This window comes from Dichotomopilus funicola (assembly GCF_033296635.1).
Source record: "Dichotomopilus funicola strain CBS 141.50 unplaced genomic scaffold C8A04scaffold_2, whole genome shotgun sequence".
NCBI classification, from domain to species: Eukaryota; Fungi; Ascomycota; class Sordariomycetes; order Sordariales; family Chaetomiaceae; genus Dichotomopilus; species Dichotomopilus funicola.
In genome coordinates, this window is record NW_026944023.1 from 829,963 (window position 1) to 856,960 (window position 26,998).

Below are 26,998 nucleotides of genomic sequence, written 5' to 3' on the forward strand. Positions count from 1 at the left end.
CTATTATGTTCAGAAAGAGGAAGGAGCTCCCGCTTTTGGCGCTAACACATCGATTTGCGGTTTTGGCGACCTCCGGAGCCGACACCTATTGTCACCTGGAAAAGGATTAGCTGCGCAGGCAGAGTATGCAGCTGTGGAAACCACATCACCCAACAGCATAAAACTGGGCGGAGCCCAGGTCGGGAAATTTCACTTGTCGCGCAATCTCTTGATAAAATCAGACGAGCAGTCGAGGTATTTTCCGTTCCCGAGTCACCATTGTCCGAGGATCCGTCAACCGCGATTCGCGGGCTTCCGCTGATTTTCCATTCTCCTTGGCCCGCAAAGCTTCGGACAACCCCTGCATCCACAACTGCCTCACTCCCAGAATTCGGCCAATCAATTCTAAGATGTCGTCCCGGCCGTTTGGTAACACTGTATAACACTGTGGCATGGTTCTTCGCAAAGACGGATGCTGATTCGCTTTGGCAACTGTGCCAAGAGCTGTTGGTTGGAAAGTTATCAGAGCGGGGCATCTTGCGAATTCTCATAGGCCCACTGCCACCCCGACGGCGGAATTCGGCCTGCACAAACTCTTCTTCTTCAGCACTTTGCGAAAGTTTGCTGAATTGGAAGTTGAGCTGTGGCTGGGGGTCCGCAAGGTCCGTCTCCCGGGCTTCCTTTCTTCCGCGGCTGAATTTCCCCTCACCTGCACTCGATCGCATTCGCCGTGATGTAATTATTCATTCTCGTCGGATACCATTGTTGTAAGACCACGCTAGGACTAGGTAAAAAGTATTTTCCTGCTTTCACACTACGTGCCGCTATCCTTGACTCCCACGGCACACAGTGGGGAGGGAGCAGGGGCCTGCAGAACAAGATCGAGATGTGACCCCTGTTTGAATGGATGGAGAGAAGCAAAACATGGGCGGCCAAGACCGGCTAGCATGTCTTTGTGTGCTTGAACGGATCTTTATCCAGTCTGACATCCCCGTGGTCCCCGGCCGACCTTGCCGACAACGAAAGAAGAAACAGAGATCGGGTTCCAACTTTCCTCGGATAAACCGTTGAAATGGCAAGAGGTTAGGTAGGCCTTTGCTGCGGCTTTGCTGGGTTGCTATTTCCGCCGACTTATTAATTCCGGCGTCCTGCGTTCTGCGTCATGAACAATGTGGGTGCGGAGGGTTCTAAAATTATCGGACGCCTTGAGGAACCATAATTACTTTTCAGGGCTCTCCTGTCCTGCCCTGTGTTGGAGATGTGAACCTGCATGTCGGGATGGGGTGGATTTTCGGGGTGACATTCTGAGCACACCCCCATGATCGCTCCTGCCATCAGCCCCCGCGCACAATTTCCCTCCTTCACACCCTCCCTACTTTCCCTCGCCTGGGGGTCATTATTAACCTTTGCTCGCAACTGCCAGTGTCTTGCTCGACTTTCGGCACATCTTCAATCCGTAGACAAGACGGCTCCTTGCAAACACCGCATACAACAATCAGAAGCAACAAGAGTGGAAGATTGTTTTCCAAAGGCTCCTCTCGAAATCCAAAACTGCTCGTTGAAGTTGTGCATCTGAAAAGTGTGGTCAACTCCCAGGAACCCACGCTAGATTCATTCACGATCTCGAGTCACCGTTTCCTACGGTTTCCTTCCAACTCCCACCCCCACTCCCGTTTCCCTACTCTGTGAAGCAGCCGCGGAGTTCATGCCGACAGGTCACTTACACTCGGGGCTTAGTGGGGCTCTGCTCTGATTCCCTTCTGCAGGTCTCACAAGGGACGACGCAAGGTCGGAGACTGGGCGCCGTCGCAACGAGTGTGTGTCGGGCGTTTATCCTGGCCATCCCTGGCCCCCGGGGTACGGGGTACCTCCACTCTACCACGGCTGGCCGCGTTCCGTTTCTGTCAGATGACCAGGAGCGATTCATTCCGATCTGTCCTCCTCGCACTGCAGACCTCGGCCAACCTTGGGATACCATCGCCCTCCACGTCAACTAGAAGGGGAATCTCAGCGATTAACAGCCGCTTCTTGGCAACAGACATATCCTCCTACGTGAAATTCGCATCAACTATCACTAGATCAAGAGAATTCGCCTCACCCATGCTGGGTCCATGAAGAGGAACCAGTCCCAGGGGTATTAGAGACGCCATCGACCGTATTTCACCCCGCAAAGCGTCTGTTCTGGTGGACGCCCCCGGTTTGCTCCCCCGCCAAAGCGGTGGCCCCTGGCGAGGCAGAGGAGCACAGTGCGTTCAAGGGTTGCGCAGGTTAGGCGAGCCTCCCAGCACGACAAAACGAATCTGACCAACAGCATCTGCCGGTTTAGCATTGCGCTCTGAGGGACGCGCCCGGCGTTGATATAAGAGGTTCCAATCTAGTCTACTTCAGCTTCCTGGCTTGGTAACCTGGACGTCTACCGCCCTCCATTCTCGTGCACAACCTCCCTGCTTTTCTCAGAGTCAAAACTCTGGCTCCTTCCACCAAAACAACTATACTATTATCTGCACAACCACAACTCGGTTCATCTCCGCCTGTCCGAACGAACTCCCCGGCCTGCAAAAGCTAGCGTCCTTGACCCAAACGACGAGATGGCCTACCCTCATGACTATTACTATGCGGCGCCGGCGCCTCAGAATTCGGGCCCCCTGGAACTCTACCGACGCTCACCTTCGGTTTCCTCCAACTCGTCCTCCACCTCGTTTTCAGCGCCATACAATGCCATCTCCGTTCATAGCCTTGCTGCCTCAAGAACCATGTCGCCTGCATCTTCCTCTTCGGATTCGGCAACAAACACCGTTGCGTACCCGAGGCACCAGTTTTCAACACTCACACACGACCACTCGAACGTTTACCGGACCCATCCCGCCCCTTTCCCCTCACAGTACATTCAACATCAAGTCAGCGCTTCGCTCTCGTTCTGCGCACCATTTCAACATTCCCAACAAATCCAACGCCCGGTATACGGTGAATATCCAGTCAGTTCTATTCCCCACCAGCCGTCCATGTTGCACGAAGAATCAGGCTGGCCGAGCGGGGTTGATCCCACTATGCCTCCTTCAACATCCTATCCGACTCCCTCACCGTCCTACGCTCAACCCAAATCACGGGAAGAACGGGAAGAGCTGAACAGCAGAACCTGGTTTATTAGCGCCCTGCAAAACCTGCCACCCGAGGTTCTCCTCGAGATTCAGAAGCATGTGACTTGGTATCACTGTTGGAAGGTTTCTCAAACCTCGAGGTGGTTTCAAATCAATCTCCATCCCGACAGGCTCCCCATGGAACTGAAACAAGCGGGCATGTTGAACACTGAAAAGAACGGCGGGCGGGATGAGTGTGATGTAGAAGGGGAGCCGGTCGTTTCCGAGGGTTCCAAGGACAAACGGAAACCAGCCAAGGACTTCCAGTTTTATGGCTGCTACCATTGCTGCAGATTCAAGGGGCCCGACCAGTTCGAGGCCCAGAAACACGGCACTACAATAATCAAAGAAGAAGAGAGCGTCCAGGATAACCATGGGGACTCGGGGCGTTCCGTAACTCCGTTATCACCACCATCGAACCAAACACCATCCGCGAACCCGCATTACGATCCCAACCTCACCCGCAGCAGTCTCAGGGCTTCTGCGGCCGACAAAAGGCGCCGTGTCAGTGCTTCACCTCTAAACACCACTGGCCGGGGTGACGCGTCATCGACCTCGAATCGCCGCGTCAAGAGTACTTTTGGCCTAAGGCGCTTTTGTGTGAACTGCGGCCTCCGAAACGAGTTTTATATTCCAGGCGACTTGATCGAACTTCATCAGCCAAGGGAGAGGGGGGACGCCCTGTGGGTGTGTGAGTGCAAAGTGTTGCACAGTCGCGTCACTACGCCCCAATGTCTAGCTTGCAACTCGATCGCTCCCCTCTCGGTACCGAGATGAAGGCCCATTACCACACCGTTCCGGGTTCAGCATCGCAGTCAACCCCAGTTGAAGGTTTCAACAAAAGCCCGAGGTTCAACATCTAGTAAGTCCGGCAGTCTGACGCCAAAGTTCTGTTCTTGACCAAGTGCTGACGCCTTCTCCTTAGCTGCTCAAACGCGCGACGACAATGTATGGAGTTGGGAAAATATGGGGAAATTAGCGCGGCGCAACGGCATAAGAGGCTGAGGTTTAGGATATGGTATATTTGCGAGACTCTTGTTCTTATTTTCTTGGGACTGTGATACTACGCAGGCGGTTATGTGCATTTTCTTGCGGTTTTCTCACGAACTACTCATGGCGTGGATTCTTTGTGGCGAGTATGAGTTGATTATCTAGCGAGCGCCGTTTGGCTGGCGGTGTTTTTTCCAATCGCCCTGGATCTTGTTTGGTTATAACTTCTCTTTCCATTCCTATCCCGACCATGGATCTTCTGGATCATGAACAGGTAACCTGGGGGACGGAAACGACAAGACTGAGGCACATACACACAGAGAGAACCGAAATGGGGATGATGGCCCATCCCATTACGCCCTGTAATTGCAGCACCACAATTCGGTTTCAGCTAACTTGTTTATGGGCGGTCCTTTCTGTGCCACATTGGGGTTTCAATAACATGCCAGTTATTACGAAGCGCCCTCGCCACGGGCCGGAGGAGGGTAAAAGGCCGTAGGCGCCAGCGTCGCCTACCACCAGTAAAAAGGGGACAGCTAACAAAAGAAAATGGAAAGGGGGAACCGAGAAGGGGAGGCGGGGTGAAGAAACGCTCGTCTTGAGCTGGCCGGCCTCCTGTGAGCCGTTTTCAGAGCAAGCTGCGCCGCTAGCGCTGTCCCGACAGTTTGGAACGCAATCAGAACGCGTCGTTGGTTGCTGCTCTGCAGCGGCACGACCAAACGAAATAACTTGGCTGCGGTGTGTTTTTCCTTCTCCTCTTCTTTTTCTGGCTGTTTCTCCCGCCTACCCCCGCTTCCCATCCTTCAACCCCTGCCCTCCTCTCCGCGTTGCCCCCCTGACCTGACAGTGTCGGAAGCCCGGTCTGGGAAAAGTTCTGAACAACGAGATAGGGAGGTAGCCCCCAAGGTCTTCATCCCTCTTCTCTTCTTGTGGGCCGGCGATTTCTCTGTTTCTCTCTCTCGCTCCCGCTACGCATCATCCAACCGCCCCCTGACGTGGCATTGCCAGCGTCCTTCCCTCCATTGCATCATCCTCCATTACAGCGGAAGAAGTCCTTCGCAGCCCCCAGCGGCGCTTACTGGAAGTAACTTCGCCCAGTCATGATCTTCCTGTCTACCCATCATGCGCATAATCTACCGCCTGTGTTTCCAAGCAAAATACGGTAACATTGACGGTTTGTTGGACCTGCTATACCCCTCTTCAATCATGGTTTTGCCCGTTCATCCTTTGCTCTCTCTCTGTATTCCCCGCGGTCCTCCCATGAGATTTCGGAATAGGTCGGAGAAACGGCGGTCGCGGTTGACTTGTCTTCGTGACTATTTTTCTCTGTTTGATTGTGCCTCATCTCGCGAGTTTAACCTCAGTCACAGTCCCCTCGACAGAATTGGGCAGCACACCTCGGTGGGGGACAGCAGACCAGAAGGCAGTACCAAGGTATCAACAGTTCTTGGCAAAACGGAAGGGTGAAGCAAACTCGGGGCAGAAAGGTAGAGCGCTCGATCTGCCGCGATTTAAAAATAGGGCTGGATTGTTGGGATCAAGAGGAGGGTGGCTCAAGATTGCATGATGTCATCTTCTGGCGGTTCTACGGATGAATGGAATGTTGAAAGAGCCCATAAGAAAGCCCCGTGAGGCAACTGGCAACCGAACCGTCCGCCGGTTTGATGGGCAAAGCGCGCTGGGCCCAGGATAGGGAAGGGAGCGTTGGTCCTGCCGTTTTCCTGTACGGCCAAGGTTACTTGTGGCCGTTTACATCGCGTCTCTCCACGTCTCGCCTGGTTCGGGATTTTTCTTTGGCCCATCCGCGACTGCCCTCGACAGGTGGCTCGAGAAAGAGGGCGCACGGCTTGCACGCTTGGAGCTAATGGTGGCTGACCAGAGCGTGTACGCCAACAGTAGTTTGAATAAACACACCATGTCCGCCCCGAAAAACGTTTCTAAACGGCAGCTAAGTGTCGATCTTGTTTGGGACATCGTTACCGCTGTCTGTTTAATGTGGTGCGATTCTCATGCTTGAAATTTTGTCGGCTCATGAGTGTGGATATCTCATGACCTTGCACACCGCAACAATGCTCGGGTGACCCTAATTAGGTCGGTCATTTTTGGATTTCTGGTAAAAAAAAATGATTAAATACGACGGAGGGAGTCAATGGATAATGCAAGGTGCTGCAGTTGGGCCAAAGTCTGAACCAACGACTCGACGTTGATGTCCGAATTAGACCGTTGGGACCCGCAGCCAGCCACAACTGAGCTATCAACTCTGGGAAAAAAACGCTTGTTCTCCGATAGACCGGCGGTCACTGACTCGGTTGCAAAATCCCGGTCTTTTTTTGTCCTTTTCTTGACGCCGTTTTTCCAAGGGATCGACGGGAGGAACCCACACTAAATAAGACACTTGACCAGCAACCATGCAGAAGGAAAGAAATAAGGTGGACCAAACAAGAAACGAGGTCCCGAACGGCGCGATAATAGGACTTGGCCCCGTCGTTCTAAGCGCTGAGACGCGGTGGCGCGCTTACTAGCCTTGAAAGACGGTCCTGTCTCAAGGCAAATTGCGGGGGTGTCCGGGAACATGAACGTTATTCTGTGTAAGGAGCAGGGGTCTCCGGATACCAAACGAGGAGGCGGCCGGGCTCTCGGACGACGGGGGTCGCGCTTGCCTGATGTGCCCATGGAGAGGGCAACGGAGTATTTTATTCGTGAACTGGTGGTGGTGTTTCATTTTGCAGGGGATAATCAAAAATATTATGCGCGTATTCCTAGCGATTCGAGGCCGGACAAAATCAAAGAATTGGGTTTGTTTGGTGACCGCCTTGGCTTGCTGCTCCCCTGGTCACACTTTCCTCTCTGCTCTCCGCTGGACTGGAACATGACTAGGCAAATGAGGGCTTGAATAATAGCTTTGTGCCGATTGGGCTTGCAGAGCAAGACTTGTAGAATGAAAAAGGTTCAAAAGAGGAGAGGCGAGGGCAAGAAGCGAGGTTAAACTGGCCACTCATGTTGCGATTGGCATCGACATGCCCATGAATTGAGGTTCAGGACCCCAAACCCCCGACAATACTGGGTATCTAGCTGACGCCCAAGCTCGAAAGTTGAAGATAAAGCCATAGAGGTAATTGAAATGTTGAATTAACAATATTATGAGGGCACTGCATCTGGGCCTGCCAGATTATCATAAATCCTGAGAAGTGGAAGCCACGAATGGTCATTGCCACGGTGGCCGGGTGATACTTCAACGACGGGGAGCAAGGTTAGTGCGCCACTGCCGTCAGCAACGTGGCCAATAGACCGGCATTTGAACGAAGACAATCTGGTGGGGAGTGTATGTGCCTTCCACACGGCTTCCCGAGAGCAAAACATGATTGCCCATCGTAACAGGTAGCACCTTCCCTCTCGTCATCTCGTATGGTATTGCCTCGCCCAATGCAGCCATTGCTTGAGATCGCAACAGCAAGTGCAGGTGTCTCCATTTGAGTCAAGCTTCTCAGGGCCCCGGCTAGTTATTTGCTCCCGAAACCCCCATGGCCTTCGCACCATGGCCAACACGGCCCACCCCGTTGCCCCAAACAAAGCTTTCCATGTCCACCTAGCGCTCGCGGGCCCAGAAACAAACCCCAAGAGAAGCTCGAACGCAAAATCCCCACATGGAATCAGTCTTTGCTTCTTGTAGCCGCCGCGCCTTTTGTTCCTCAAGCCAATGACTATCGTTGAATGATGAGGTGGTGACAGGATGGGCTACTGGAATGTCACTATCTGCCGAAGCACGAGCCCCTTCTGCAGGACTCTTGCCACACACCTGATCGCCTTGAGAATTCGATTGGTGGCCACCTCCACCGTGATCGATTCCTGCTCAACATGTGGAGATGGTGTTCTGCCGCTCCTAGACCCGGCCATTATCAGCCCCGAACAGGTATGGTGGGTGGGTGAGGGGAAGACTCCTGCCCCCCTAAACACGAGGTATTCATTTGCGTTTCTGTGAAGCCCATGGAACGCCATTCAATTGGAGGGTAGGCATCTCCACAGCTATCCGGACGCGTCTCTCTTTGATACGCCGACGACACCTGATTGTTTGCCTTCCCACGACGCACGGTGCCCGTCACGCAGACTCTCAGGAATGACCGACAGCGGGCCTGTTCGACCATCCCGGCTTCGACGTTCTGTTGGTCAGATTTGAGGCTTAACCGGCCCCTCCCACAATGTGGGCCGGCGGACCATACCGACATCGCACACGATGCACAGTGCGTGAGCATGGTGTCGTCGGCGCCATCTGACTTTTCCAAGTTCCTCGTTCCTGTGGTCAGTGGCCCGAGGCACTTGGGGTGTTGTTTGATGGCGATGGAACCAACAGGCTGCGATCGGCCGACTTAGCGGCCCGTCCGTCGGCACAGGCACCCATCAGCAAACTGAGGATCTCGAGGGAGGCGAGTTGAGATCGGTCAGAAAGACTTCAACTTAGTTACCAGAATGGGCCTTTGTTTATTACATCTCTGAAGAGGTCGGTCTATCCTCAAAATCTATTAACTTGAATGGCAGTGACTAACTTTCCTCTTATTTGAGTAGTCAACGCGGATTTGGAGAGGGGGTTGCTTGGGCCTCGTTGCGGTTTGTCACGGCATTCCTCGGGGGTTAGGTGGCAAGGACGTACTTAACGGAGCAAGTCGAAGACCGACAATGTACTGCCAATGTAATACCTACAACCGAAGCGTCTGGCATCATTTCGCCAGTCACAGGCGAGCGATCTCCTCCCGCCGGCTGAAGACGAGAATGGCCGACCCTCAACGGAACTCGGGCCCAGCCCAAAAACGGTAGAATCGAGAACAGGTCGTCTCTTTGCATGAAAACGGAGCGGATAATCATGCTGGAAAGCCAACAGCTACCTAGTTATCTGAGTGGAGTAGGCAGTCTGTGTTTTCTTGTTTCCCATCGCCATTGTCTCACGTTGATACGCGCCGCCGATGGTCTGGGGCCAGCATGCGCAGCTGTGGGAAGGTTTTTGGAGCGATACTGATCTCGGCTCCAAGCTTCTTCTACACGGTTCTCTGAACGCTTAACTCCATGTCTCTCGCGCTTTGTCATGGCGCGCCTCCTTACCTCCCAGGTCAGGCGTTTGAATTTCCTGTCGCGTGTGCCATGATAGCTGCCGAAGGGGCCCCCATTCACGGAACATAACCCCCGAACTCATATCCACAAACCGCTTCCGGGCTCTCAGAGTACTCTATTGAATCATGCGAAGTTCTCTTTCGAGCCGCTAATGGGGATTGTCCGGCCTGATGGGACAGGCCGCAAGATATCAAAGGCGAGAGATGATGAACGGTCATCACGAAACTCAAAAATTTGAATCTAAAGTCATAATTGAATTCAAGTATTAAAATCGGCGCCCGACTTTTTGTTTTCGTTTAAAAAAATACACTTTTCACCAGCCCAATCCGTGATAGATCAGGGTTTGGGTGATGGAGTTCAACTTCGGTTGCCGAGGAGAACCATGTTGGTGGAGAGTGGTCCGTGCGTATTATTTACATGCCCCTTTTCCACTGCCGACCCACTCACTTTGAAGACTTGGTTGTGGGCAAGGTCGAGAACTGAACACGAGAAAGGCAATTTACAATGATAAGGGGATGACCGTAGCTGGGTCAACTCGCCGAGCTAGGAATGGGTATATAGACTCCCTTATTAGCGATTGTGGCGAGGCTAGTCGTAACCGGTTGTTGCGCATCTTCTACGATTTATTGAGAACAATACAGCTTAATCTTCGCGAGTCCTTCTAGTTTTGGTCCACTACTTGCTGTATGATAATAATACATAGAAAGCCAGCCGGCAACGAGTCTAACCACCCTGAGCAACCCCATGATCCCGAACCACAATCCCACACAGAGACAACAAACGTCCTCACGATTCAGATCCCCTGGGTGGCCAGGTAAAATCATTCGACCAGACACTATACGGAGCATCCTCAGACCGTGCTGAGCCAATATACACCAACTGACCCGAGCCCTTCTCCAACTAGGTAGACGGGATGCAGAAGTCGATCCAAGTGCCGAGGTAATCTAGACGGGCGCCACGCGCCTCGGCGCCCTTGTAGATGCGCTCAAACTCGTCAAAGTCCAGCCGGCCCCAATCGCCGCGTTCTTTGGATTCTTTCTCCGCCAAGTCGAGGCGCTTCCAGCTGACGAGGGTGCTGCGTGGGATGGGCTTGGAGGAAGCCGATGTGCCGTTTGGCTTGGCGTCTCTTGGTGACTTGTCCTGTTTCTGAAGATTGGGGACCTGGGTAGATAAAGTCAGTTTGCTAGTCGAAGCGGCTGGTACCGCCGCCGCCTCGCGTTCGTCCCGCTTGGGCTCAGAGTTTTCGGCCGTGGATACCGAATTCGGACGAAACTGCGGCATAGTGGGGTCGCGATAGGCTTGAGGCTCCTCGTCCAACGTCTCCTCAACAGCGGCCAGTAACGCAGATGTCGAAGCCTCATCCTCGACGCTAGTTTCGGAATCTTCATCGGCTAGGTCTTCCTCGTCCGGTTTACTCTCATTCTGAGCGGGTTCGACAGAGTAGCCACTGACTTCAAGTAGCTCTTGCAAGGACGGATCGGGGGCTCCATTGGGCTTTTCGGGGTATGAGGTCCCGTTTGCATCGTTGTCCTTCTCATCATCGGGATTGATCGATTCGAAAATGGGCCGGTGCTTATCCCGCAGTTCCCGCGTCTCGGCGGCTTGGACCGCAAGATCCTCTTTCGCTTTGAAGAGGGTGTCGAGAATCTCATTGAAGGCTTGTTGGCTGACTTGGTAGAAAACTTCCTTGCCCAGGTCTCGCTCAGCGTCTGGAATATCCATGCCTCCCCACCTCTCCGGAATACTCCGCGAGGAAGTCGAAGGGTTTGACCTGATTTCGTACTCATCGTTGTCTTCGGCAAATCTCACTTTGGAGGACGAGCGAGAACGTGAGGACATCGCAGCCTGGGCGGCCTTGGAGTCATCAGTTGAGTCGTTGAGATTAGCGAGAACGTCGTCGCCATCGCTCCAGTCGTCGGGCGGTTGCATGCCCTCTTCCTCATCCAAATAGAACTGCCTCCTTTTCCAGCGGTCGAACAACTTCCGCCGGGCATTTACCCTGAGGCGGCGGTTAGACGTGGTACGGTACGAAGGTCTGCGTTGTTCTCGCCCCTCTAGGCCAGAGTTCAATGGCTGATGCTGATTGGAGAGGTTCTCGGCATTGTCCCCTCCTGATCTAGACACACCGTTTGGTTCTGGGCCTCGTGAGCCTTCGTCCCCACCCTGGCCATTTTGCTCATTGCCATTTACAACGACAACAAAATCATCGCCCTCCCGGGTCTCACCGAGAAGAAGCGCAGGAAGTTCACTGATTCGAGTTGGCGGGTTCAGCAGACCATTCAAGTATTCCATTCCTGATGCTCTCTCGCCAGCAGGCCGTGGATGGTCCATGACAGGCATGAAGAGGCTCTCAGCGATGTGAGCTTGTTGAGTGAAGACATCGGTCAACAGGTCCCGGCGCTCGGAAGTATCGGGCGAGTCCTCGTTCACGGCTCTCGTGGTTCCGTCTGTAACGCGGACCTCCCCAGTGTTGAGGTTAACAACCTTTCCTTCTATTGGGCGATCCGAGTCTGGTTGCGAAAATCCGCCCTCACGGCCAAACAGGCTACTCAAAGGCTGCCTGCTGGTTATCAGTTGTTCGACTTCGGTGGAGCTCATAACCTGGTCATCAAGGCCGTCAAGGATGTCTCGATGCATGTGCTTGAAGACCACGTAGTAGGCCCGGAAAAGCCGCAAGCAGTCGCGGCGGTTGATGTACCCGTCACCGTCGATATCATAGCCGTTGAACACCCTACGGAGCCGGTCTTTTCGCTTGCGATACGCAGTGCCACGCAGGAATTCCGAGAAGCCGATGAGGTCGTCATTATTGTCGTCGTAAAAGGCAAACATGCGGTCGTGCAGAAGGTTCGGCGAAATGTGTCGGTAGCCGCCCGAAGGGACGAGGTATCTCTCAAAGGTCTTGCGGTCCATGGCTATGCCTAGCTCATCAGGGTCCTCGCGCCACTCGGTGCTCGCCATGAAGGTCCACTGCTCCCAGAGTGCTTCGAGCTCTGGTCGCTCGAAACCTGTCTCCTTGGACATTTGGGCCATCAGGGTCTTGGGCAGAAGTCGCAGGCAATTATCGGGATCGCCTGGATACCACACGGGTTGTAACGGGCGAGAGCCAAGACGCGGGACCGGGACCTTGATTTTGTAGAAGATGTGCGTTTTGATGTGGAGGCCTTGAGACTCACAGGTCTCGCAAAGATCAAAGTCGGTGCAGTTGGCGCAGCGGTAGCGGATTCCACGGATCGGGGTGATGCCGCAGCCGTTGCACAGACAGCCTCGGTGGACATAGGCGTTGCGCCGGGCATTGTCTTCGGAGACGCGGAACAGAAGTGTCACAATATTTTGACCGGCGCGCTGCTGGACGGCAAAGCGTTCATTCGCGCTGTCGTCGTACCAGTTATCATCCATGACGTGATCGTCCGCGACCGTCTCAGCGTCGTTCGGGGGCCGCACGGTGTTCACATCGACGTTCTCGTCGGCGTTGGACTCGACCGACGTGGTCGAAGCCTCGGAAGGTTCGCGCTCATCATGGTGCTGGGCAACATCTGGGAGAGAACGGCGGCGGTGGCGGATCGCGTTGCTACGGTGCAGTCGGCGGTCGGGAGGGGGTTCGGGAAGCGAGACTGAGGGGTTTGATGCGCGGTAGCAAATGTAGCCCAGTGTTGCCGTCGCGGCGAGTGAGAAAATGGCGACGCCGAGGCGCTGCCTGGTCAGCGTCGAGGCTGCAGAAGATGTGTCCATGATGGTTGGCGTAGCATCGTAGTTCTGTGTTGTCGTAAACCCCCGACTAGCTTGCGGGCAAGAAAGAGGGCTTCGTAGAAACCTTTAACTACATGGAAGCTGGTGTGCAATGTTGTTGTTGCTCAGAATTCTTTGTCTTGGAGCCCTGGAGCTTGAGCCGCAATTGCAGGGATGTGGGGACCTCGCAGGTGTTGTGGGTGCTTTGCCAAGCATTCCCTTTCAGGCCAAAGAGGTGCATGAAAGCAAAAGCTGACTCCTGGGCTGTTTGTTCGTTTCCAACTCTACAGAAATCAGGAAAGTATGTGAGGAGCGGATATTGTGATGTTTGGTGCACCCAGCACAGGGTAAAAATCAAGATAGATTCGTTGACCATCGTCTCACTGAACCAGAGACAAGAAACGCGGACGCAGCCACTTCGTGGGCAACGAGACATGAGCACCAATCGGGTTAGACCATCAGCAGAGGGCTGGGTACTGTACGTATCTGACTTGCGCCTCCAGGGATTGGCAATGGATCCAGAACCTCTAACTATTATCTAGATTCCATGGATACTTGGCATCCACCTCCCTCTTCATTCACAAGTAACCGCAAAACTGGCGTCCGGGTCTGTCGCGCTGATCTCGACCATCCTAGCTCCCTACAGCGAGACCAGCAGCTACGACACCATGAACACCACCGTTACGGACATCCCGTCGCTTGATTCAGGTACCTAAACCAACCAACCAACCATCGCAACTATCGAACTTGGAGTTGCTGAAGCAGCGATGCGAAAATGGTGCGAAAGGGGTACTGACGTGTTTCCCGGTTCTACAGTTGACTATGACCCGATCGCACACCTGAACCTCATTTTCTCGCACCCTTCCACCGTATCCTCCGTCTCCCGTGTGTCGTCGACAATACAACGCCATAAAGATGACCTTTCCCGATCGATCGCGTCCCTCGAGACGACACAGGCGTACGGGCCAGACTCCTCACTCGAGCGCATGCAGTCAGCCCAGGTCGAGCTAGCGTCCCTCTTCCAACGAATCGAGAGTGTCCGCAGCCGCGCTCTCCAGACCGAGCGCGACATCACAACCATGACGGCCGACATCAAGCGCCTCGACGGCACGAAGCGCAACTTGACCCTCAGCATGACGGCCCTCAAACGACTGCAAATGCTGACCACCGCCTACGAACAACTGCGCGGCCTTTCCCGGACCCGCCAATACCGGGAGTGTGCCGGCCTCCTGCAGGCCGTGTTGCAGCTCATGCGCCACTTCAACAGTTATCGCAGCATCGAACAGATTGCCGGACTGAGCCGGAATGTCAGCGACCTGCAGCGGGAACTTCTCGAGCAAGTCTGCGAGGATTTTGAGATGGCATTCGCAAAAGGGGAAGTGGCTGCCCGCCGAGGTACATTGGTCGAGGCATGCTTGGTCATGGACGCCCTCGGCGAGCACGCCAAGACGCGGTTGGTGACGTGGTACGTCAACACGGAGCTCCGCGAGTATCGTCAAGTCTTCCGCGGGAACGACGAGGCTGGGAACCTGGACAACATTGGACGCCGTTATGCTTGGTTCAAACGCATGCTCAAAACACACGAGGAGGAACATGCTGCTATTTTCCCGCCCCATTGGCGGGTTGGCGAGACGTTGGGGATGGCGTTTTGTGACGGCACGCGGGAAGACTTCAAGGGCATCCTAGAAAAGAGCATGCGGCGCATTGACGGAGCCAAGCTTGACGTCAATTTACTGTTAAGTTGCTTGCAAGAGACAATGGATTTCGAGCAAAGCCTGGAGCGCCGGTTTGCAAGCGAGCCGCGGGCCAGCATCGACACCCTCAGCTCGGCAGATGACAGAACGCAGAGCTTTAATGGCTCCATATCCGTCGCGTTTGAACCCTACCTCAGCCTTTGGGTTGAGTCGCAGGACAAAGCCCTGGCGGCGATGATACCAAAGTACAAGACACAACGTCTCATCCCGGCCGACGAAGAGTTTTCGCCCCAGGCTGTCATCCCTTCGGCGATTGAATTGTTCCACTTTTATAAGCTGACGCTTTCACAATGCGCCAAGCTGTCTACCGGAGAGAGACTCCTAGACCTGAGCAAGACGTTCGCAAAGTACCTCGACGAATACGCCCAGCAAGTTCTCGTAACGTTTCTACAGCGTGGCGGCTCACAAGGAGCTCCCATCCAAGAAATTATTCTTGTCTTGAACACGGCCGATTTCTGGTATACAAATGCCGAGCAATTGGAACAGAACATCAAGAAACGGATTGACCCCGACATGGCCTCTAAGGTCGACTTGTCGTCGCAGTCCGATGCGTTCATGGGTGTGGCGAGCGCAGCCGTCATGGGCCTGGTATCTAATGTCGAGTTGGGCTGCGAGGGTGCATGGAGGGAAATGAGGAACACTAACTGGGGCAACATGGAAAGCGTCAGCGATCATAGCTCGTATGTCGGCGAGTTGCTGAAACACATCACCAGTAAAGCCCAGGAGATCCTACCCCTCGTCATCAAGCCGCAGTATGCCCGGGCTCTCTGCGATAATCTAGTCGACCACCTCGCGACGGCCTACATCAACAACGTTGTGCAATGCCGCCCCGTTTCCGAAGTTGGCGCTGAACAAATGCTTCTCGACAAATACGTCCTCACCAAATCGTTAGAAAACCTCCTCTCCCACCACAATCCTTCTGTACCACAACCCAACCCACCCCCGGCCGGGTTCATCAAGCGCGTCAACAATTCTATGACCCGCATCGACCCCCTCCTCAAAACACTCCAGGTCCGCCCTTCGCCGCCGGAAGGGCTCGTCCAGGCCTACCTCATCCACATTAGCGACCGCTCCGACACCAACTTCCGCAAAATCCTCGAGCTCAAAGGCGTCCGCAAGCAAGACCAAGCCCATCTAATGGAGCTATTTGCCATCCATCGCGAGAGCCACACCTCAGCCGCCACAGGAGGCGGCGGGTCGCAACTCGTCCCGGCCTCGCCGTTGCTTACACCGCTCATGGCGGGTGGCCCAGCGAGCGGCTTGGGTAGTACCGGGATCATGAGTAATAGTAGCGCAGCGGCAGCGGCCGCGGCGAGTGCCGGGTTACAAGGCCGGTTTGACGCTGCGTCATTGGGGGAGAAGCTGTTGAATGCCGCGAGAGATGGTGTAGAGCGGATGGGGACAACGGCGGGTGGGGTACCGGGCGCGGGGATAGGTGGTGTAGGCGCGCAGGAGAAGGCTACCATCAATGAGAACTTGAAGCATATTGGGAACTTTTTCAGGAGGGATATAGGGGGGTTGGGTGCGAGGTTTGGAAAACGGGATATTACACCCACTGGAGGGTTGGATAGCGATCGGTAATTGACGGGAAGCGAATCGGAGAGCGGGCGCAAAATAATGAGGCGTATCTGTTCAGCCTCACAATTTTGTATGATACCCCCGCCTTGTTACTCGACCGAAAACTGATGAATACTCCATGATGTCCGTAACTCCTTTGACTTGGAATACTTGTAATGAGACTCTGGAAGTGGGGGTTGTCAACTAACTGCAGGGTTAGGGTTGTGTCCATCCAAAGCGCTCCAAAACCAGTGATCACATCTCACCAAGACCTTTTCATTCTTCCATCAATCATCCCGACAATCGATGTTCACAACCCCTCGCTCCCCTCGAATCGCATGTAGTAAAATTCCAACATTATCCAATTCCGTAATGGTCAGAGACGGGAGACCGTGCCGACGACCCTCTCGTTTTTGTCCCTAAATTGAGTTAAAGCAGCAAGGATTTAAAGAGCATGGATCGGACGTGAACCCGCCGCGCTCACATCGCTCTCCACCATGATTCAGGGGATATTTTACGCCCGCTTCTTCCCTCAAGAAGGTACCAACTCTGACTACATTCTCCAATCCGACAAATTTTGACCGTAATAGGGACCAAGATCGTGTCTCAAAGTCCTCCAGGCTGCATCGTGCCCACCGGGACTAGCATCACCAAACCGCCTCTGTTCGACTTCAACGTATTGCAGGAGTACATCATCCCACGCCAGGCCTTCTGCAACCGCTACATTACCGTCGCCGACCCAGACGGCAAATACTTCGTGCTCGGATTCCCTGTCTCCATCCCCAGTCCGCGATACGATCGTAACGAGTTCATCTTCAACTTTGGTCTCGTCGTCGAGAATGAGATCGATCAAGTCCCCTACGAACGCGTGGTCCGGCGGCTGGCCGTGACGTTTGCCGAAATGGAGAAGCAAAGCGGTTTTCTCAGCCAAGAAGTCGACGCCACCAATGCCCGCCGGCCCATTGGGTCGCTGTTAGAGATTATCAAGGAAGATCTCAACAACTACGGCGAGTGCATGATTCCTGTCGGTAAGTAAGCCCTCTTGACTCGCCCCTTTTCTCCCGCTTATACCTCACCTCCCCACCATGTTGACCCCGATATCCAGATGATGCAAACACGATTAACATGAAACTCTTCCCGCATCACCCTACACCCCCCGAGGTCAAGGGCTGGCATGTGCCGGTCCCCAAAATGAAGTTTGCCGACATCGTCGACCCGACCTGGGACCTAACGCTACAACGTGTCATTAAGCACCTTGACGGCGTCTCCGATGTGCGGCGCATCGCCTTTCTCGCCGACGTCTCTCTCGAGCTGGCCCAACTTGCCCTGCGCCATCTGCTCTATTACGACACGATCCTGTTGCTGGATATGTTCTTCTTTGGGGCTTGCTACGCGCCGCGGCCGGGGATCCATGACTTTGTCGCCAATGTTGGTGGCATCGTGGACGAATGCGCCAACTATGTTTGTGTTGGTGCTAGTGGTAGCAGTGGTGGGAATGGCAACGACAACGGTAGTGTTAGTGGAAGCAGCAGCGGTGGCGGCCATGTGAGGAACGGTGATGGGGACGATGATGATGATGACGATGGCAATGGTGGAAGCGGGCGTGCAGGCGAAGGAGGACCTGATCATGCAAGCAACGGCAACGTCACAACTACCACGCACGGCCACCGCGTGCCCAACTACATGCTCATCAAGCTCATGACCACCTTTTGTGTGAGCAAGACCGTCATGGAGTGGCTCAAGGGCCACATGGACGGCGGGCTCGACGTGCTGCGGTTTGTCGATGTGCGTCGGCTGGTTCAATTCGGCGTGATCAAGGGTTGCCTGTACCGCGTGCACAAGCACGTCGTGTCCAAACAGTACCTGGCGGCGCTGGCTACAGGCCAAGCGCGGCCGGTAGCGGGCGGTGATCCGCTCCAAAAGTACACGGACGGGTGCCACACATTTGACCAGATTATCACGGAACAGAACCTGACGGATGCGGAGATTATGGACAAACTCAAAAGCTTTCCCTCCGCGCCCGCGGGAGATTTGACGGTCCTGTACCGGTGATAGATTGCCAAGCGATGTAATGTAATCTAGAATGTTGTTACAATTCTTTTGAACGGAGACTCTAAGCGTGTCCATATCTAGCTTCGGTACATACATGTATGTACATACCTACCCATCCCACGGTGCGTGATAGTCGTGTGTATGTAGGTATTGTATGTACACGACTCGTCTCCCTAGTCGTACAAAGAAGGCCCCCAGCCTTCCGTTGTCCCTCTCCCAACGGGAGCAATGCAAACAACGCTCCAGGTCCACCCATTCGAGTATCTATTCCTAGATATCCGCTACCTCCAACCCGAGGTTGATTTGTCCGAAAGCCGCCGCGATGGTGTGTCCCAATCCTCTTCGTTATCCTCTTCGTCATTATTTTCTTCCGTTTGCGCCTGTTCGAGGAACGCCTCTATCTGAGTCTGGAGTGCTGTCAATTCGCCGGCCCCCCGACCCATAGCTGGGAAGTTCAAACCCGGCCGCGACTGTATTGGCATAATGTGGTCCACCACCTGTCTTGCATCTTCTATCGTTATCTCCCCATCCTTCATCAATTTCAACGTCTCGCGGAGACGACGAAGACGGCCGGCGTATGGCTGACCGGGATAGGTCTTGCCGGAGGCCTTGTACTCCTCGTCACTGACCACCTTGATGATGCGCACGTTGTGTTTGCCACGACGGAGAATGAGGATTTTGCCCCCGATCAGGTACTTCTGAGTCTCCTCCGGCAACCAGATTTTGATAGGAGTCCAAGTAAGCTGGGCGGGATCCATGGGCTGGCCGAGTCCTACGGGGCGGCCAGGCATACCGGCGATGTAAGCGGCTTGTTGGGTGGCAAGTCGGTGGCCCTCCTTGATACTTGAAGCAAGCTTGGCGCCATACATAATACGCCCAATCGATTTGCCCAGGATCAACGATTTCGGTAGCGTCATGTCAATCCGAGGTGCGGTGTTGAGTGTTGTCTGGTGCGGTGGCATGTCGTACTCGCTGTCCGGTTCCTTATTTTCCATCGCAATGGTCACCCCACCCTGGCCGGACATCATCCTGTTCCGCTGCTCTGCTTCCTGTGCCGCTGCCGAGCCATGAACCAATGAAACAACCTCACTAGCGAGTCGGTGTTGGGCGACGCGCTTGGACGGATCCTCCCTCTGCTGCACCATGATCTCCTCGATATCCGGTAGGGGGAGGAAAGTGAACAGCTTCAAGAGGCGCTCCACCTCGGAATCGGGCCTGCGAACAAGATAGCCGTACAAGTCGTGGGTGTACGTCATGTATTGGTCGAGCCACACCGCATTGCCCGCTGTCTTTCCGAACTTGACGCCGGACGAGTCCGTCAAGAGCGGGACAGTGAACCCGATCGGGGTGTTCTTCAACGTGAGAGTTTCAGCCTTGGAGGGGTCAGGCTCGTTGTCTCGTGCCGTATTGAAAATGTCTATGCCGGCGATAATGTTGCCGTACTGGTCGGAACCGCCAATTTGCATCTGCACCTTGAGCCTGTTGTACAACATCCACCAATCCCAGCCCTGCATTATGGGATATGCGAATTCGGCGAACGACATGCCATCCCCTTCTTCCATCTTCCGTCTGACCCTAAACGACGAACTTGTGGTCAGTGTGCGGACTTGACGGGGTGTCGCCCCTCCGGCGGAATAAAAAGATTGGTTTGTACTCACGTCTCGCGAGACAGCATCGGCCCTACGCGAGTGGACTTGCCCACCCTTCTTAGGACCTCCAGAAACGGAGTCGAGTTCCACCAAACGTTGTTATTGATCAAACCCCGCCTCCAAGCCCACTCCTTTTGGTACCCAAACCGCCTCGCCATGATCTCGACGTTATCCCATAGCTTCTTCAGTTGAAAGTGGATCTTGGTAAGATTTATGGCAAGCACCTCGCCCTTGATAGCCTCCCGGTCTTTAAGGCGATCCGTAGGATCACCAATCTTCACCGTCGACCCACCGATGAGCGTGTGAGCGCCATACCCATGCATGTACATCCAAAATATTGGCATCAGAGGGAGAAGATGCCCTATGTGCAACGAGGCCGCCGATGGGTCGATGCCAACGTAGGCGGATACCCGGTGCTTGAGCATGATTTTGCGAATCAATTCGGGCGACCTACGGTCAACATCGTGTTAGAGAGCCAGATTCCAATGATCGTGAACGAGGTATTGCCCGACCTACCCAGCCGTTTGGTGTACGAAGCCTCGTTCCTCCAAAATATCGAACAGGTGGGGTTTTTCCCCGGCCCTGATTAACATCGAGTTTTCTTCCCAGGCCGCCTCGGCATCCGCCGTCTTTTGTAAGAACTTCATCGAGACACTTCTTCGCTGTCCTGGCGCTGCCCCTCGCGCAAGTGTTGGAAGGCAGCCCCGGCAAACGGTGCCTCTCCGGGAGAGGACCGCCATCGGGGACGCCATTGATGTATCTATTCACCTCCGAGAAGTTTCTGGAAGCCGAATCCGTGTCGATAGCATGCTTCGGTGCGTCGCGCAATCCCGAACGTGCCGTGGAAGTCTCCGTCGACAATTTGCGACAAGGACCCCACGAGACGCTGGCCAAAATTTTGGACAGGGGATTTGATGCCAAGCAATCCAGCCCATTTTTAGTGGATCTTCTTGGCATAGGTGTGGGGTTAAATGGCATTTCGTGACTTTTCACGTGCAGCGACTTGGCACGTGCTTGGTCAACCATCTGGTGGGGTGGTGGGGCTTTCGGCTGACATCAATGTCGCCGTCGATTGGTGGGCTTGAGACCCGATTGCCGAGGAACAAAGCAACCACTTCGGCAACCGTTTTCGCGAACATCGTTCGCTCCGCCGTCCTCGCTATCGCTGTCGCCGGTGCCATTTCCAGATTCAAGGACCAATTCCTCCCGTAGCCTGCGACGAAACCGGCCCCCTACTTTCTTAATACAACCCCGCCGGTACCATGGCATCGATTGCTCGCTCCTCCCTCCTGCGGCAGGTTGCCGCAGTCAAGCCGAACCCCCAACAAACCCTCATCACTAACGCCGCCCGCACGACCGCCTTCCACACCACCAGCAGGAGGTGTCTTTTACCTCCCCTTCCCCGTACGTACCTTTGATCGTCCCCTTAGTGTTTGTCTTAACTCATTTCGCTAACCCCGCACCCTAGAGCACGTTCAAGGCACAGGTATGAATGATATGCGCACATTTCCCTCCCTCCCTCTCTGCCGAGACATTGCGAGGCATTCGACGGCCAAATCATCCCACAACACCACCCGTCCCCAACCCAACCCCCGAATTCAAGTCTAACTGTAGCTTCCGCCGTATCCAGTCAACGATGCCGCCCCCGTACCAGAGCCCTCGCCTTCGCATGGGTCCTACCACTGGACCTTTGACCGTCTGGTCGCAGGGTCCTTGATTCCCCTCACGGTTGCTCCGTTCGCCGCCGGCTCGCTGAACCCGACACTCGACGCCATCCTCTGTGCCACGATCCTCATTCACTCGCATACTGGCTTCCAGAACGTAATCATCGACTACCTCCCTCAGAAACGGACCCCACGCGCCCGCAAGTTCTTCATGTGGGGTCTCAACGCCGCCACAGCCGTCGTCGGCCTAGCCCTCTACGAATTCGAAACCACCGACGTGGGTATCACCGAGACTATCAAGCGTATTTGGGCGGCATAAAGGAATGGGCTGGATGGGAGGGGTTGGATGCGGAGTCATTGGCTAGAAGGGAGGCGGGTGGCTGGCTCATATTTGGCGTGAGGCCACACCTTGATGACAAAATTGTGGTATCTGTTTATGGGTTTTATCCAAAACTGTTTCCCTTTGTCTCGGTTAGGGTCGGTGTGGCAGGAGTCCCATTGCAGGTGTGTGGGAAGGTCGTCTAGGTAAACGGCAGGATGGCTGCGCGTTGGGTTGTAAAGTTAAAAGAGTTGTATAAGACGGCCAATTCGATAGACTCCGGTTTTGGATCACTTGGTATGAGGAGAATGGGAAAATCATACGCCTTGTACTTTCCAATAAGTCGTATTTCGGTCGACGGGAACGTCGAATTTCCCACTACAGACCGTTCCCTCGCCATCAACAAGCAAGTCCTACACAACAATTTAGGGATGTTTGTGAGCTCATGTGCATCTAACCACCTGTACTCCTTCAACATACTCACGAAGGGCGCCACCATAAACAACACGGTTTTGCACGCAACCATGACCTGCAACTCTCAGCGTTTGACCGCTAGCCGAGTGCCCACAGGCTCGTGTAAGTGTGGTGGTAACTTAATCTTATGCTTTTGTAGTCTAAAAGTATCATGACAATAGATCTAATAAGTATCAAGGTGAAAAATGTTCATCGCAGACCCCGGCAGTCAACAGAGGTCCGTAAAACTCCCGCCTATCCGTCAATCACCCGCTGCATCAAACCCTGATCTCAGTCCTAGGACGCCACAAGAGTTTGGTCATCGGGGGAAGCGGTAAATCAACACGTAAGTAAGGGGTATATGGTAAAACGAGAGAATATGAATGGGGTTAAAATAAATGGAATGAGGGCCTCGGTGTATAATGCGAGGAACGTCGGAGAAAAGGGGCGGCTGGGGCGTGCAGGTGAGGAAAGATAACGCGGTCGAGATAAAGAGCAAAATTCCAAGCAATGCCGATGAGGAGGCTGGAGTGCGTTTTACGCTCATATCTGCCTCGTTGTCAAGGCCGTATACTTGATAATATGTAATATCGAAAAGGGTATCTTATCCCACCAATAATCCGGACGCCGAAGGAATGTGTCACCGCTGAGCGAAAGCTGAAAATATTGAAATAAGAAATAGTGAATCAACCGCCCATCTTCCTAAAAATATCCGTCTTTTTTTGTCGTTTTAGAAAAATTGTTTTTCTTTGGGGCTCATGGTTTGGCGTTATGTCCGGTGTGACGATGGTCGACGGCGATTTGGACCCTCGTGCTAAAATGTTCTGTGTGACAGTAAGAATCAGCAACCGACTCTTGGAACCCCCTTGATAACAAAGCTTCAATTCTCGAAAAACTCACCTGCAACCTTCCATGTCCGAGAGACTTTATCAAGTGCCATCTTGAGAGTAGTAACTTTTTGACGCCAGCTGGAATCGCCAAACACATCGTCTCCGTGCCAGACAAGAAGTAACGCAGCCTGGCACATGGCGAGCGCCCAGCATGGATCGATAGAGCTCTTGTTCGGGTGATTATCGGCCTGAAGGAGTTTGCCAGCTTTTCCGTGGATGACTTCGATGACCGTGCGAGTATTGCTGACAGCTTGAGTATGGCTCGGATTTGGCATCAGGAATTCCATGGGGTCATGCATGCCCATTAGTCCGGGATAGTTGAGTTTCATCAAGGCACTAACCAGGGAATTCACAGTGTTAGCTAAGATCACATAACGGTGGCAAGAACATGGAGAATAGCGGAGGAATGCTAACAGGAAATCGGCCCCAACCGCTGCGCTGCGGTCACCGGCTTGCCATTTTGCGGACCAGAGGTCCTTGGCATGCCCTATGATAAGCTTCGAGTCGATAGCGTTTGGTATTCCGGGGTTTGATAGGTGCTGCAAGACGTCTCTGAGATAACAAGCCGCGGTCGCTTCGGGAAACACCATGCCTTCGATGTGGTCATTGTGACGGTCCCGGAATCCCTGTACTTCGCCGTCATGGCCGAATGGAGTGTCGAAATTCTCTGGGAGGGGGATAATGACGTTCCATGGAAGGCCGGGAGTGTACATCGTGTATGTTTGATCCTGGTCGGCAATATTAAGGAGACTGGCATTTCGCCATTAGTCATTGTTCACATACAAAATAGAAAGCCGGGAATAGCGCTCAAGAAGAGAAGGATAGGGGTGCTTACCAGTCAAGGTAGACAATTGCCCACCACAAGATAGAGCAGAGTTTCAACTCAGCCGGCTTAGATATTTGGCGCTCCGGGGACCAAAAGTCTGGCTTATGCCAACCAAAGGTCTTGGTCATCTGGAGGCACGTCCCGAGGGACAAGCAAGCTTGGTGTGGCATTGAATGCGAGAACTCGTACAACGCCACGAGAAGTTCGGCTTGGAGGAGCTGAAGCGAGGGCGGGTTCTTGCTCCGGATCAAAGTCATGATGGCCTTGGTAGAAGGATAGGCGGTGTCTCCCATTCCTTTGCTGGTCCTTTGGTTGGGAGGGTAGGTGACAAGAGCCATGCAAAGAGCCAGAACGCTAGTTTCGGCCTTGAGGGATCCCCAGTTGGCTTCTAGGTCCCTATCGAATGTGGCCCGCTCCACGATGGTGAACCAGGAGTTGACGCCATTGAAGTACATTGAGACCGCCTCTTTTACCCTCGGCTTGTTGACCAGAACGTCGAGGAGGGTGCCAAAAGTGAGCGAATGAATGTCCTTAGCGGCGGATATCGGCCCAAGGATGCCATCGTCGGAAGGGTCTCTATATTCGCAGGTTCGATCTGCTCTGTGAAAAGGAGAAGGATAAGTAAATATCAGTTAATGACACACTAAACTCCCGCAAGACAGCGTGCGTCCGAGAGCATGAGCTATGGGCTGGGTGGGGAGTTTCTTACTTGAGGCACTTGTCGCAAGGAAGACCTTTGTTGCAGGCACGCTTTAGCCTTTTGCACTCGGTACAGTTCTGTTGGTGTTTCCTTGTCGTGGGAGACGAGACGATGGGCGGGGATGAAGCAGCGACGGGCGATGATGATGAGACCGACATGCTGGGTGATAGAGGGGTCGGAGGTCGGGGGTCGGTGAATCAGCGCCGATATAACAGCCGGTGTAACGCAGCAAGACACGGAATATTGGTGGACCGTGACCTCAATGCTTGTTGGTGACGATCACGAATACATACTAATAGTCAAACAAAACATATCTGGGGTAAAGGAACCCACCACGGCCTTATTAAGTAGTTAAAGCCTGAATTGAGGGAGCCCTCCGGCTCCCTCCCCCCGGCTCCGTCCAGAGATCGAGGGAGCGCGATGCCGATTCAATGCTACGCCCCAGGGCTCTGCAAGGAGCAGATGAAGACCCTGTTCTGACCAGGCTTGGTGAAGAGGCACAGTCCATGAGCGCAGCGGGCGGGAAGCAGGGATACTGGGCGGGAGCCCATGCTTCGGGCGTGCCTCGACCCGGTCGCCTGTTCACCCAATGGCTATCGTGAAAGAACTGCTGCACTGCCACCCCCCAACAGCAGAGCGAATCACCTGTTTGGATATCGATCGACTCGCGTCTATGGCGTCTATTTGGTTACGTGGAGAACGGTCCAGACGATTAAGCTTTCGATGGCCGGGGCGTTGGAAGTTCGAAAGAGGAAATGAGCTCTGACAAGCGCGATTCATTCTTCATTGTCCCGGCGAAGCACCCCCAAGCCGGTCTGGCTCGCCAACGTTAACGGTTGCCTGACAGGAGAAGCACCGTGGCGAGATGTCACGGCTCGAAAGGAAAGTGTTCTGCCTAATGGATAACCCGATTTCTCGAAGTCATGCATATTGACTCGACCGTCATTCTGAATGTACACGAGAATGGATGTTGTGTATGGTTGAACAGTGCATTGTTTGGTGGGCTGAGGACGCCAATCCAGAGGTCGGGTTGTGACAGATGAATTGATGTCCGCTTCCGCAGGAGTGGATCCCGCGCTTACAGTGTGCGGGGCGTAGGAGCTCGGACAATCCGGCCCCTCCCGAGCAAGATGGCCCGACTCTCCATGATCCTCGAACGTTCTTGAACTCCATGGTGCTCATCCAAAAATACCAACATGATCGACTGAACATCATGCGTAATGCCGATGCTGGTGCAGTGTCGTAGATTCATGCTTCTACACGTTCAGACAGATTTGTTCCTTATTTTTTTCTCACCTTTAACCTCAGAAATCGAATGTCCCCGGTGCGGATTGATACTTTGTTTCGAGTCTTGCACAACCTGCTTGTGGCACTGTGCTTGAACTCAGCGTCGCCCATCACCCGCCTTGGCGGAGAGCACTATGTAAACAAAATCGGAACACACACATGCTTTTCCGAACGAAAAATATCCCATCTCTCTGTATGGGTGAACTGCACGTCCCCCATCTTGCAGAGGCTCAAGTGAGTGCATGCGCGTGTCCCAAAGAGGAGACTAATTGATGATGCTGGCTGTTCGAGCCTCGACGGTGCTGGCCAATGTCGAAGGGCCAAGCCACGCCCGCCCACGAATCCTGCGACACTGCGGCCCACCGCCCAGCCTTCGGGCTGCCTCGGGGAGGGTTCCCAGCGGACCGGCCCCCAAACAACGAACCCTAGCATGCTCGCTCACACCATCAGACCAACCAGACACGCCCAAACTCGAGGTTTTAAACGGTCACTCTCTTTTCCTGTTGTGTATGTATGCAACCCGAGATGGAGGACGGAATTGAGAGGATCGAGAGGCGTTATTACCTATGATGCAAGTTCAGACGGGATCTCCACTCATTCCTGTCGCATAGGCCCCAGAAGACGTTTAAACTGGCTGGTTTGAAAATCTCACGATGTATGCACGTGGTATGTTTACCACATCGGCCTAGACACTCACTCCGTTGGGGACGGGAAGTCGAATCGACGACTAGGTATGCTCTCCATTCCTTGGCACTTCACAAACAAAACATCGATGACGCACTATTCTACGAACGTCAAGCCCAGGGGTCGAAGCTGGTAACTTGTAGTCGGCATAGCTAATGTTAGATCTCATCGCTGCACTCATCCACGAGACACGTCTCGGCGTCGTTTCGCCACGGAGATTTAATCAGGGTC

General features: G+C 53.9%; 6 protein-coding genes across 6 annotated transcripts; 3 read left to right on the forward strand and 3 right to left on the reverse strand.

Annotated features, from left to right (window-relative positions):
* Positions 1–10,106: 10,106 nt before the first annotated feature.
* On the reverse strand, positions 10,107–12,935 carry C8A04DRAFT_33917 (uncharacterized protein; the record flags this gene model as incomplete). Its single annotated transcript, XM_062782652.1, has 1 exon — positions 10,107–12,935. One exon carries the CDS (start codon positions 12,933–12,935, stop codon positions 10,107–10,109), a length of 2,829 nt encoding a protein of 942 aa, XP_062641189.1.
* A 665-nt stretch (positions 12,936–13,600) lies between these two features.
* C8A04DRAFT_24374 (vacuolar protein sorting-associated protein 53) lies at positions 13,601–16,267 on the forward strand (the record flags this gene model as incomplete). The annotated part of the gene is made up of 2 exons (XM_062779120.1): positions 13,601–13,640; positions 13,749–16,267. 2 exons carry the CDS (start codon positions 13,601–13,603, stop codon positions 16,265–16,267), a joined length of 2,559 nt encoding a protein of 852 aa, XP_062641190.1.
* A 473-nt stretch (positions 16,268–16,740) lies between these two features.
* On the forward strand, positions 16,741–18,295 carry C8A04DRAFT_24375 (nitrogen permease regulator 2; the record flags this gene model as incomplete). The annotated part of the gene is made up of 3 exons (XM_062779121.1): positions 16,741–16,783; positions 16,834–17,271; positions 17,349–18,295. The coding sequence occupies 3 exons, from the start codon at positions 16,741–16,743 to the stop codon at positions 18,293–18,295; spliced, it is 1,428 nt and encodes a 475-aa protein (XP_062641191.1).
* A 281-nt stretch (positions 18,296–18,576) lies between these two features.
* Positions 18,577–20,696, reverse strand: C8A04DRAFT_33919 (uncharacterized protein; the record flags this gene model as incomplete). Its single annotated transcript, XM_062782653.1, has 3 exons — positions 18,577–19,870; positions 19,954–20,394; positions 20,461–20,696. 3 exons carry the CDS (start codon positions 20,694–20,696, stop codon positions 18,577–18,579), a joined length of 1,971 nt encoding a protein of 656 aa, XP_062641192.1.
* A 510-nt stretch (positions 20,697–21,206) lies between these two features.
* On the forward strand, positions 21,207–21,927 carry C8A04DRAFT_24377 (CybS-domain-containing protein; the record flags this gene model as incomplete). The annotated part of the gene is made up of 3 exons (XM_062779122.1): positions 21,207–21,348; positions 21,413–21,430; positions 21,575–21,927. The coding sequence occupies 3 exons, from the start codon at positions 21,207–21,209 to the stop codon at positions 21,925–21,927; spliced, it is 513 nt and encodes a 170-aa protein (XP_062641193.1).
* A 1,209-nt stretch (positions 21,928–23,136) lies between these two features.
* On the reverse strand, positions 23,137–24,954 carry C8A04DRAFT_24378 (uncharacterized protein; the record flags this gene model as incomplete). The annotated part of the gene is made up of 5 exons (XM_062779123.1): positions 23,137–23,204; positions 23,281–23,606; positions 23,685–24,020; positions 24,106–24,696; positions 24,806–24,954. 5 exons carry the CDS (start codon positions 24,952–24,954, stop codon positions 23,137–23,139), a joined length of 1,470 nt encoding a protein of 489 aa, XP_062641194.1.
* Between the last annotated feature and the right edge of the window lie 2,044 nt (positions 24,955–26,998).